At 37.0% G+C, this 13,493-nt stretch overlaps 1 protein-coding gene across 1 annotated transcript; it reads left to right on the top strand.

Moving 5' to 3' along the window:
* The first annotated feature begins 3,393 nt into the window (after positions 1 to 3,393).
* LOC148694115 (uncharacterized) lies at positions 3,394 to 4,424 on the top strand. Its single transcript, XM_088700154.1, has 3 exons — positions 3,394 to 3,410; positions 3,537 to 3,951; positions 4,176 to 4,424. The coding sequence occupies exons 1-3, from the start codon at positions 3,394 to 3,396 to the stop codon at positions 4,422 to 4,424; spliced, it is 681 nt and encodes a 226-aa protein (XP_088556280.1).
* Positions 4,425 to 13,493: the final 9,069 nt, after the last annotated feature.

Here is a 13,493-nt window from a genome sequence, read left to right as displayed (position 1 = left end):
ATTATTATTCTATATAAATTTTAAAATTTAAGTTTTATTTATTTATTTATTTTTATAGTATATTATAGGCAAAGATTGAGATTAAAAATCATAAAACACATTAAAAATAAAAATATCAAGTAATTTAAAAATACCAAACACATAAACAAATTATAATAATTAATTTCCCGCCTAATATTTTAAGAGTTTCATCCATTTCCCGCCTAATGTTTGGGAAATTTTGCAGCCTATATCCATCCATTTCCCGCCTAATATTTAACCCAAAGAAACTCTAAGTGTTAGTTAATGTATCGTTTTGATGGGATACGTATCCTATGAAACTAATTTCAATGATCCAACCGTCGAACTTGTTTATATATGCTTCGAGATCGCATACGCCAAAATTTGCGAAAAAAAAAAACATTCAGAGATTAAGTAACGAGACAAAACTTTTCGACGGTTATAAATGAAAAATCACGATTTAACGGTTGTTTTAACTCTAATTTTGATGATTTTTTACAGCTATACTCCTTGACCTTATATGAATACAATGAATGAATTCGATCTTCAATTTAAAATATTTACACCACAAAATCTTATGTTATACTTGATAAAAGTATAAATAAACTCTCAAGTGTTAGTGAATCTATCATTTTGATGGGATACGCATCCTACGAAACTAATTTCAACGATCTAACCGTTAAACTTGTTTATATATGCTTCGAGATCGCATACACCAAAAATTGCAAAAAATAAACATTCAGAGATCAAGTAACGAGACAAAACTTTTTGACGGTTATAAACGAAAAATCACTATTTAACGGTTATTTTAACTCCGATTTTGATGATTTTTTACAGCTACTCTCCTTGATCCTATATGAATACAATGAATGAATTTGATCTTCAATTTAAAATATTTACACTAGTGGATACCACAAAATCTTATGTTATACTTGATGAAAGTATAAATAAACTCTTAAGTGTTAGTGAATCTATCGTTTTGATGGGATACGCATCCTACAAAACTAATTTCAACAATCCAACCGTCAAACTTGTTTATATATGCTTCGCGATCGCATACGCCAAAAATTGCAAAAAACAAACATTTAGAGATCAAGTAACGAGACAAAACTTTTCAACGGTTATAAACGAAAAATCACGATTTAACGGTTATTTTAACTCTGATTTTGATGATTTTTTACAGCTACACTCCTTGACCCTATATGAATACAATGAATGAATTCGATCTTCAATTTAAAATATTTACACTAGTGGATACCACAAAATCTTATGTTATACTTGATGAAAGTATAAATAAAGTTAGTGAATCTATCGTTTTGATGGGATACGCAACCTACGAAACTAATTTCAACGATCCAACCGTCAAACTTGTTTATATATGCTTCGAGATCGCATACGCCAAAAATTGCAAAAAACAAACATTTAGAGATCAAGTAATGAGACAAAACATTTCGACGGTTATAAACGAAAAATTACGATTTAACGGTTATTTTAACTCTGATTTTGATGATTTTTTACAGCCACACTCCTTGACCCTATATCAATACCATGAATGAATTCGATCTTCAATTTAAAATATTTACACTAGTGGATACCACAAAGTCTTATGTTATACTTGATAAAAGTATAAATAAACTCTCAAGTGTTAGTGAATCTATCGTTTTGATGGGATACGCATCCTACGAAACTAATTTCAACAATCCAACCGTCAAACTTGTTTATATATGCTTGGAGATTGCATACACCAATAATTGAAAGAAAAAAACATTTAGAGATCAAGTAATGAGACAAAACTTTTCGACGGTTATAAAAAAAAAATCACAAATTTAACGGTTATTTTAACTCCGATTTTGATGATTTTTTATAGCTACACTCCTTGACCCTAAATGAATACCATGAATGAATTTGATCTTCAATTTAAAATATTTACACTAGTGGATACCACAAAATCTTATATTATACTTAATGAAAGTTAAATAAACTCTAAGTGTTAGTTAATGTATCATTTTGATGGGATACGCATCATATGAAACTAATTTCAATGATCCAACCGTCAAACATGTTTATATATGCTTTGAGATCGCATATGCCAAAAATTGCAAAAAACAAACATTCAGAGATCAAGTAACGAGACAAAACGTTTCGACGGTTATAAACGAAAAATCACGATTGAACGGTTATTTTAACTCTAATTTTAATGATTTTTTACAACTACACTCCTTGATCCTATATGAATACAATGAACTAATTTGATCGTCAATTTAAAATATTTACAGAAGTGGATATATACCACAAAATATTATGTCATGATGATCTATGAAAATTGAGGATTTTGTAAATGGAATAACATGTAAGCTTTGAGTTCCATTAGCAAAGTTACATGGTCGTTTAGATTTTTAAAACCCTCCAAATCTCATGAACAATGTTATTTATTCGAGTGAAAAATTAATAAAATTAATAATAATTATTGTAGAAGTGTGAAAAATGTAATCACTCATAATGAAAAGCTTTACAACTTTCATTAAGGGGTCAACTTCGAAATTTAGTATGTATATACTAATTTAGTATTATGTTTTACATTTATTTGGGTCAAATTATGTTTTTCATTTTCATTTTTATTGATTTAAAATATATTTTTCTTAACGGGTAACGAGTCGGGTCATATTACCTGAAAATATTAACGGGTTGATTTCGGGTCGGGTCATATTACCCGTTTACTTTAACGGGTATTACACGACACGACCCGTTAAGCTATCGGGTATGACACGAAAACGACACGAACACGAGAAACACGACACGAATGCCAGGTCTACTCCAGAGTAGCACAATTCTTATGATAATTAATTTCCGCGAGATTAACTTGCAAAACTGGAACATTTGACTTCATGGAAAATTATGAAATTTGAACACAATGATCTTAAACCTCTTAGCTTTCTTCCCTGAAGTTACATAATGATAAGGTTCAAGTTAATAACAAGGAATGACGTGATTATTACTATAACAAGGTTGGTAGTTACATTGTGGACGTTCTATTACATTGTCAAAGTAGGTTTTCATACTTCAACGTGATTGAATCACCAAATGAATGTTTATTATACAAATTACATTTTATTACTGCGTAGACGTAAGTTATGACTAGGCAATGTTATAAACTTACATAACATCATAAATTCGTAATTGAATCATAACATGATATGAAGGTACAAGGTCTAAGATAATATTACACAATAATCGTCCAAGTTCCACTCTAAAGTTACACAATTATTCAAACGTTATATTTAATCCGACCAAATTATGTTGGAATGTCTATAGTAAGGTTTACCATTATGGTGTAGGCGCTAAATTACCCTGCTAATTAGGATGTTCTTGCAGTACATTTTAACGAGGGTCAAGATGGCAGATTGGGGACGGCAGGTCCATGCGTGTTTGGGGTGATAGGTGGCTGCCAACCCCCATCCACTTTCCAGGTTTATACAGCGGACGCCGGATGATACGGATATCTCTGGTGTCCGCAACTTTATTATGGATGATTTCAGTTGGAATGTGGACCTCCTAAATTCGGTTCTCTCGAATGAGGAACTGGACCTCGTTCAATCTATTCCCTTGAGCAAGCGTCCAGTGGAGGATAAATTAGTTTGGCACTATGATAAGAATGGGCATTTCACCGTCAAACGTGTTTATCACATTGCTCGAAACTGGATTCTTCCGCCCTCTCTCGCCGCTTCCTCTTCGTCATCGAGTTGTCCATTTGGTGGTCTTTGGGATAAACTTTGGAAGGCCTGCATTCCACCTAAAGTAAAAATGATGGCCTGGAGACTAATATCTAATATCGTCCCTACAACAGCAAATTCAAATCGTAAACATATTCCCGTGGACCCTCATCGTATTCTGTGTAGGGCGGAGAATGAGTCTACGCGCCGTCTTCTGTTGGAGTGTCCTTTTGCAAGAGCTGTATGAATTTCATCCCAATGGGTGCCTGCCAGTCGCCTCAGAATAATGAATCTGTCGTGTAATGGGCGTTACGGATGTCATAAAGTTTGAATCAAGCGAATTTTGATGGTATCCTGATGATGAGTGGGCTATATGGACTGCAAGGAACTCTAAGTTCTGGGGGAGGGGGAATCGTGAATCCTATACCCAACGTTGTAGCTTGTCGTGCTTTCAATTGGTGGCAGGAATATCTGAAGATTATGTCCAAGCCATCTGTTTCCAATCACCAGCTGATCATTTCTCGATGGTCTAGGCCCCCACTGGATTACCTCAAAATCAATGTGGGTGGGACGTGGAACAAGAATTCTGAGGCTGGTAGTGCTGTGATTGTGCAACAAGGAAATTTGCTGATGTGTTCTCTCCCGTCCAGGTGGAGGCGTTGGCTACCCGTGCTAGGCTTGAGTTGGTGGTTCTCTAGATCATCTCAACTTTGAATGTGCCTTCTTTGGATTTGTCTCATGTCGGGCCAATCATTGAAAATGCAAAGTCTCTGCTTCATTTGACCTTTGGAGTTACTGCTTCCCACATCTGCCGCCAAGTCAATTCTATAGCTCATAGGTTAGCTTTCTTTGCCATCCATACGAGTGGCAAGTGTACTTGGTTTGATCACCCTCGAATCATTGTGTATGACCTTTTGGAAGAGTACCGTCTCTATTGTACAAGTTACCTTTTGGCCTTTAATGAAATACAAAATGTCGTCGTTTAATCAACAAAAAAAAAAAAAAAAAAAAATTCAAATTAAATGGTATCAATACCTTATTTTTTTTTTATTAAGATACCGTAGACGAACACTTTTTTTTAAAGGGTTATTTTTTTTTTTTAACTAACGATAACGTTAATGGGTTAAATTATTAGTTGTTAGGAAAGAGGAGGATCAGTAGAGATCAAACTGTACATTAAATATAAGTATTTTTCTTTTTTGTTACTAACGTAAAACGCCTTGCAAAAAATATAGTTTTGTTGTAGCCTATATTTAACTGGGAGGGGAAAGAGAAGTAGTGCCTTTGTTTATAGTAATAAGAAAGAGAAGAAATCATTCTCCTCCAATGAATACAAGTCCATATAGGAAAGAATAACTAGAATAAAATCCAATCTAGGATTTACACAATCACACTTAAACAAGAAGTTTACAACACTCCCCCTTGAGTATGTAAATACTCAAGTAGATTCGGCATCATGTAGTAGTTGAGGAAGTCGACTCATCGGCACTGATTATGGGAACAGGTTTTTCTCAATGAGGTAGGAACTTGCATAAAGAAGTAAGTCTCACAAAAAACCCTATGGCTATGGTAAAAACCCGAGTAGGGACAAAATTCATAGTCTAAGGAAAAATGCATGAGTAATGCAAAGTCAAATGAAATGTCTACGGGACGTCATCAGGGATATGAACAATCCAAGGTGGGTGCCTTGTTAAAACCTAGTTAGGTAGCAAAAACCTAGTGGGAAAAATGCTCCTAATCGTAGGGAAAAATAGTACATTAAGATCAAGCAAGTATACTTCAAGATACTCCCCCTGAGTTTGACACAATTCCAAAGAGAACTAGCAATGTTACAACTCAAAAAGTTTACATATACCAATTCCTTGAACGAGCTTCTGAACAACGCTTTCGGTAGTGATTTGATGAAAAGATCGGCCAGACTGTCTTGTGAATGGATTTGCGTAACTTCAATCTTCTGATGCTTTTGTTGTTAATGTGAGAAGAAAAATTTTGGCACAATGTCCTTGGTGTTGTCTCCTTTGATGTAACCCTTCTTGAGTTGTTCGATGCATGTTGCACTATCTTCATATATCATCATCGGGACGTCAACGATAGGGTAAAAATTGCAGGAGCTTCGAATATGGCCCACAACTGCTCTCAACCAAAAGCATTCTTAAGTTGCTTCATGTAAGGTGAGAATTTCAGCATGGTTAGACGAAGTGGCAACTAACGTCTGTTTAGTTGACCTCCAAGAGATTGCGGTGCCTCTAACGGTAAAGACCTAACCCATTTGAAAGCGCGCTTTGTGTGGATCAGATAAGTATCATGCGTTGGCATAACCAACAAGGCAAGAATCAACTCGAGATGAGGGGGTACGGCATCACTTAAGGATCCGTAAGGATAAAACAAGCCCAAATCCATAGTACCCTTAAGGTAACGGAATATGTCTTTAACACCAGTCCAGTGTCTACATGTTAGTGCATTACTGTATCTTGCCAAAAGATTAACAGCGAAGGGGATGTCGGGTCTAGAGTATTAAGCTAAGTACAATAAAGTGTCTATCGCACTTAGATAAGGAACCTCAGGCTTCAAAATCTCTTCATCATTTTCCTTTGGACGAAAGGGATCTTGTTTTGCATTTAGCGAACGAACGACCATAGGAGTACTTGAAGGCTTCGCTTTATCCTCGTTAAAGCATCACAACACTTTCTAGGTGTAGTTCGATTGATGTACTAAGATTCCATCTGAACGGTGCTCTATCTTGAGATCGAGACAGTATTGAGTCTTTCCTAGATCTTTCATCTCAAATTCTGACTTTAGGTGCGCGATAGTTCTCGCGAGCTCTTCAGGAGTTCCGATAAGGTTCATGTCATCGACATATACTACAACTATCGCAAAACTGGAATGTGACTTCTTACTGAACACACAAGGGCATAGTTCGTTGTTCACATATCCCTGACTAGTCAAATACTCTCTTAGACGGTTATACCACATTCTTCCAGATTGCTTCAAACCGTAAAGTGAACGCCTCAGCCAAATTGAGAGAGTGTTCCGGGGTTTGGAAATATTTGATCCAATCAGTGTAAATCCTTCGGGGACTTTCATATAAATTTTCGTATCAAGATCCCCATAAAGATACGCAATTACTACGTCCATCATCTGCATACTCAGTTTTTGGGAAACTACCAAACTGATAAAGTAGCGAAAAGTAATCACATCCATAACGGATGAATAAGTTTTGTCATAGTGAATCCTGGACGTTGTGAGAATCCTTACGCAACAAGACGAGATTTGTAACGCACAATTTTGTTATTCTCATTACGCTTCCGAATGAAAACCCACTTGTAGTCAACGAGATTCACATGTGGAGGAGTAGGAGCTACCGGTCGAAACACCTTACATTTCGCGAATCGAGTTCGACTTGGATTGCTTATTTCCAGTTTAACCAATCAGTTCTATGTCGACATTCATCAACGGAACAGGGTTCCATGTCATCGATCAACATGATCTCAATAGTTACTGCATATGCTAATGCATCGTCGACAATCATCTCATTTCTACACCATACATCATCTAAGCTAGCATAATAAACCGAAATCTCAAGATTCTCAAGGGGTGGATTTGTCTCTTTAAGGACGCTTCCATAATCTAAAATTTCCTCATACAGTTAGATAGAATGAGTATGCGATGGTCGGATTTATGTTAGGCTATTCAGGTGCCTGTGTCGTGGGTTTCCTCTTCCGGGAGTGTGAATCATTTGAATCAAGAGGTCTGCCACATTTATGTGTAGGGGCAAATGATTGGTTAGCCGCTAATGTACATGGATCGCCAAAGTTGGTGTCTCAGGTTTCCAGGAGAGAAGTAGGTGGTACATTTGGTACATCCATCTTTGCAAGCACATTCGCAGCTGAAATATGTGATATTGTTACTCGCGCTAAATCGGTGAAAACATTTGGCATGCTCTGAGCTATGCTCTGAAGATCTAATATACGCTGCACTTCAGTTTCAGACTGAGTGATGCAGGGATCTAAATGAGACAAAGTGGGAGTCGTCCACAATAATTCGCGTCGTTCATTAGGAACGTTAATGTTTTTATCTCCCTTAACAACGGGAAAACTATTTCATAGAAGTGACAACCCGCAAAACGAGCGGTAAACAGATCATTTGTCAAAGGTTCTAAGTAACGAATGATCGAAAGAGAATCATATCTGACATAGATTCCCATCCTTCGTTGAGGCCCTATTTTTTTATGTAAGGGCGGTGAAATTGGCACATAGACTGCACAACCAAAAACACGCAGATACGATATGTCAGGTTTGTATCTGATAACCAATTGAATGACGCTATATGATTAGGTCGCAACAGGCCTCAAGCAGACCAACATGGTTGCGTGCAATATTGCATGGCCCCAAGCAGCGATCGAAAACTTGGTACGTATGACCAACGATCGAGCAATCATTTGTAAACGCTTAATAAATGCCTCTGCCAGGCCGTTTTGGGTGAGAACATGAGGTATTGGATGTTCAACTTCAACACCAACCAACATGCAATAGTTATCAGAAGTTTTAGATGTGAATTCTCCAGCATTATCCCATCAAATAAATTTGATCGGATAATCAGGGTGGTAAGCCCTGAGCTTGATAACTTGAGCCAACAATTTGGAGAATGCAGCGTTCCTTATGGACAACAAGCACACGTGTAACCAATGTGTGGAGACGTCAACCAAAACCATAAAATATCTAAATGGTCCGCAAAGAGGGTGAATCGGTTCACAAATGTCCCCCTAAATCCTTTGTAGAAAAATAAGAGGATTTGAGTGAATCTTGTCATAAGAAGGCTTAATAATAAGCTTTCCCATGGAGCAGGTTTGACATGTGATTCCTTGAATCGAACCTAAACTCTAGGTTAGTATATGTGTGATGATTTGAGGATACGACGCATCACTATTCGTCCAAGGTGTCCCAAACGATCATGCCAAATTGTAATTTCGTGCGTGGTCCCAGAGGTAGGCCTGCCACATAATGGTTTTCTATGGGGCGTATGGTCGTAGCATACAAACCACTCGAGATACGCCTCATCTTCTCTAGAATACGCTTCTAGCCATATTTGTATGAAGTTATGCACAGAAATTCAACTCCGTTTTCTACATAGGTTTTAGCGTGGTAATTATTATCTCTAATGTCCTTCTCAACAACGTTCTTCCGGAACGCGGAGAATGAAGTGCCTCATCAATGGTCAAAATGGTACCATTGGACAACATTATATGTGCATTACTGTATCCTTCGATCAAGTTGGATGGGCATGAGAGGTTTGTCAGAAATGTATTTTTAGGTATGAAGTTAGTGAAATAGATGCGTTCACGCAAAACGATGTGTGTGGTTGCAAGTCTGCCAGACAACTAGCTTCCCCACTAGTCATACCTAGAATGAAAATTAATTTAAATCGATCACATGTATAAAAGTTCTAAAAAAAATATCCATTCAAAATAATTTTAAGTATTCAAGGACAGTAATTAATTAAAAACTTAATATCCAAAAAAAAATCACCAACAAATAATCCAAACATAAAGGAAAATTGTTCAAAATTAACCAAAAATACAAGGGGGGCTGATGGAATTCGGCCCCATTGTCTAAATTTCAACTAGAAAAATAGTTTACGTCTAAGATTCTAATCTTCCATAGGTGTGGTATCCTCCTGAAAGTTAGAAACCTTCATTTTTGTACTCTATGGTTTATACACTTGCACAAAGTTTGATTCAAACTTCTTACGACGAAAATGATATTCAGCTACAACCTTCTGGGGAGCTCGACAAACATGGGACCAATGGTCCTTTAAACCACAGTGATATCACATATCCACATCCATGGTTTAAGATGTTTTGCCCTTATTCTTGAAGTTTGGGCCTTGGGACCGAGGTTAGGGCGTTTATGGGCTTTGTTTCCTCCCTTAGGTGGGCATTGGCTTTGTTGACCTTGATGGGGTGACTTCTGGCCGCCCCTACCACTCTTATTATGGCATTTTGGGCGCTTGTTTGTGCTATAATGTGCTTCAGGCGCAACAGTCGCCCCAATAGGTTGAACTTGATGATTTTTCATCAACATCTGATTTTGCTTTTCAGTGAGAAGTAAAACAGAGATCAAATCCGAAAACTTAGTGAACTTCTGAGCTCTATATTGTGGCAGGACAATATTAGTAGCAAAGAAGGCCGAATATGTCTTCTCCAAGAGATTTATTCGATCAAAGTTTCGTTACAAAACTTACGAAGTGATCGGATTCGACAAACTTTAGAATTATATACATTCATAGACTTAAAGTCTTGGAAGCGCAAATACTGCCAGTCATGTCTTGCTTCAGTGAAGAAGATGTCCTTTTGGTGATCAAAAAGATCAGCCAAAGTGACCCATATTGCTTATGAATCTTCCTCAGCAAGGTACTCAATTTGCAGTGCGTCATGAATAGGTCTTCTAATGAAGATCATAAAAGTGGCTTTCTCAGCTTCGCCAACCGGGTTGTCCGTCTCGTCTTCAATGGTGGGATGCAAATTCTTTGCAGTGAGGTAGAGCTTCACATCTTGGACCCACTTAAGGTGGTTTCTTCAAGAGACCTCCCAAGCAGTGACGTCAAGTTTGTTCAAATTCGATATGTTCTTATCACAAAATAGATGGACAAGATGTGGTTAGTGTAATGGAGAAAAAATCAATCCATTTACATAGGAGTAGAACATTCATGTTCTAATAAACATGTATTGGTTTAAATTCGCATGAAAAAATTTGGGTTTTCATGGGTGATGTTTTTAAGGAAAACTTCAGGTTTTCAAACAAGGCATGATTCTAGAAACTTCAAGTTTCGAAATAATTATGAACTTTAGGTTCATATGTTCTTCCAGGCAAATGCAAATATATACAAGAATATGCAACAAGAAAATATGCAAATAAAACTTCAGGTCTATAATAATTGAATTGATTATTTGGACTTCGGGCCACATTTAAAGTGTGGGTGAAAAATTATAAAACCTATGGGGTCTAAAATAATTAGGCAATTAGATTCGGGGCAAAAAATAAGGGGCCAAAGGCCACAGGTGGGCTAAGTAGGTTGATACTGTGCAGCCTTGGCCCAAAAATTAGGTTGGGTATAAAATGGGCCGAGTCATCAGAAGAGGCTGCATACTTTTCTAGGCTGTAGGAGCAGGCCCAACTTTTTGGGCGAAGTCTCCGTGAAGGGCACACATCAAATGCAGTAGGGACACAGGGACGCCCAACCCAATTGGGCTGGTGTCACGAGTAGGTCAAGGGAATTAACAATTGGGCTGGTTTCGCAGGCCCAAATATTTTTTTTTGGCTGATAGGCCAAGAAGGGTTCAGGCCCAAAAGGTCGTGGGTCAGACTGAACACAAATCCTAGTCGTGCTGGGTGTGCGCATCGGAGAAGATGCCCGATGCCACCGCTTTTGGAGGTCGTGTCTGGGTTGTTAGGACTCGAGGCGAGTCATGGTGATCGTTGACTACCACGGTGGTGAACAGAGATGGTTTAATCTCAACGTTTCAACAACCAAACCCTAGAAAAATTTGGATAATTACACTTATAGGAAAGAATAATTATAATCAAATCTAATCTAGGATTTAGACAATTGCACTTAAATAAGAAGTTTACAACAAATTTATTATTCAACTGATATATCATAGTTATTTTCTTTTCATCGGAAATGCTTTCAAGTCTTATGACTTTGACTTTGAGCTACAATTGGGTCGCAAGAAGAATTATATTCAATGGTTGGTGATATATGGGCCAATTATGAAAGTGTCACATCATGATGATGGCCATCGTGTGTGCCCTGGCTTGTTAGCCCAATCAACTTCAGAAAGATGTAACACTTCTATTGAGGGGCCAAGCCCTAGTCCATCACGTTAGGCCCGGAATAATTAAACATTTAATAAGATATTGTCCGTTTATGTTTATTGAATTTCAATTACGAAATATATTGAAGATAAAGGTGAATGACATTTTATTCTATTTTAAAAGATTAGAAGAGTCATACATGAAAGAAATATATCGTATTAATCGTTATTGGGGATTGGAAGGTTTAAGTTTTTTGAATGAGTAATTCATATTCAACCTTTAAGTTGAATAAAATTTCTTTATTTCTTTGTTAAAAGTATCTTTCTTTTTTAAAGAAACTTTGGTGTCTGAAATAATTTTATTTATATGGCAAAAAAAAAAAAGTTACACCGTCACAAATGATATAAATATTATCCCTCAGTATTAAAAAAAACAATAAGTACATAAAAAAAGGGAACTTAAATTTTACCCCTTGAAATGCAACAACAAAAACGCATAAAAAGAGGGGGGACATGTTACTTAGTACTACAGTCTAGTAGTGCTCCGCTTTACTTGTAAGTGAGAGGTCATAGGTTCGATTCTCGTCAAAAAAAAAAATTTGAACCACATTATAGTTAGCCCATTCTTGCATCCCTTTAGTGTAGATAATATCGTTTGTTAAAAAAAAAAAAAAAAAAAAAAAAGGAGGGGGCATGGGGGACATAAATAAAAAAGAAAGCCAAACATGAGAATTTCATTTTTAGAACAAACGATAGAATCTACACTAAATGGGTTGGGGGAGTGAGCTAAGTCTTACAATGGGCTTGTCATAATAATGTGGTTCAACTTCGCCTTTGATGAGAATCGAACTTAAGATCTCTGACTTATAAGTGAAAAGGAATATCACTAGATTGTAGTACTAAGTGACGGGCAAACATGAAACTTAATCCCTCTAAAATAAAACCTAAAAGATGATAAGAAAGAGAGACAAACTTGTAAACGGGATACCCAAAGCATCATTGTGCAGAAAAGGGAAAGTCGCCAAGAGTAGAGCCGCATGCCAAATATTCATTTAACCTACCTTAATCATAATAATAAATATTATGATATCTAATCCAATAATATCAAACCAGCCCATAATGCATGATTACTGATTAGTTATTTGGGAGTGATTAGTTTTCTCTCCTAGATAGTTATACATGTTGTTGTTGTGATTTTAATTGTGAATTGGGAGTGTTTATTTAATAAAATGATCTCGGAATATTTGATCTATAAGAACAGCTCCACTGTATTCAATAGCTCGGTAGACCGGCTGTTGCTCCAACCCAATTGCCCCAGCTAGTGGCTCCAGCTCATGCGAGCAATGGGGCTCAAGGGAGGCTCGAGCGAAAGGCCAGGCGCGAGCTAAATTTTCCAATAAATCTGCAGTTCTAAAACCACCATATATAGGATCAAATTCGATCGGTATCAAATAAATCAAACAAGAAATTAAAAAAAAAAAAAGTGAATCGTCGGATTGAACTCACTATTCAAGATTCATGGTTGGGACTTAGAACGAGTCGCGAGAAATTGGGAAGAAATTCTAGTCCCAGCGAGCAATTGCCGCTATGCGTGATATCTTTGCTAGAGAGACGTAGAGAGAAGGGAAGTGGAAGAGAAAGACGAAGATTGGGGAAGAAGGAGAAACCCAGGAGGGAGGGAATGAAAACAGAGAAGATGAGAGATGATGATGGTGGAATGAGAGAGAGAGAGAGAGAGAGAGAGAGAGAGAGAGGAGAGAGGGGTGTCAAATGAGGAGAAAAAAATGAAAGGCTGATAGGGATGTTTGATGGATTGAGTGAGGAAAAAATACTAATATTTTATTACCAATTGCAGGGTTATTCAGTGGAGGGGTAGAGATGCAAAAAGCAGTTACTGTTCATTAAAAACAATTATTGTTCATTAGGTAAATTAAATAGTGAATAATCCTATGGAGCCTTAAACATGATGG

Source organism: Pyrus communis, chromosome 9, assembly GCF_041283825.1.
Source record: "Pyrus communis isolate YQ-2024b chromosome 9, ASM4128382v1, whole genome shotgun sequence".
NCBI lineage: Eukaryota > Viridiplantae > Streptophyta > Magnoliopsida > Rosales > Rosaceae > Pyrus > Pyrus communis.
This window is presented reverse-complemented; position numbering and strand designations above follow the sequence as displayed.

Excerpts from the sequence above, each read along its gene's own strand:
- LOC148694115 (XM_088700154.1), top strand. Across the intron at positions 3,952-4,175 it reads AGTGTCCTTTTGCAAGAGCT|GAATATCTGAAGATTATGTC; the intron begins GTATGAATTTCA and ends AATTGGTGGCAG.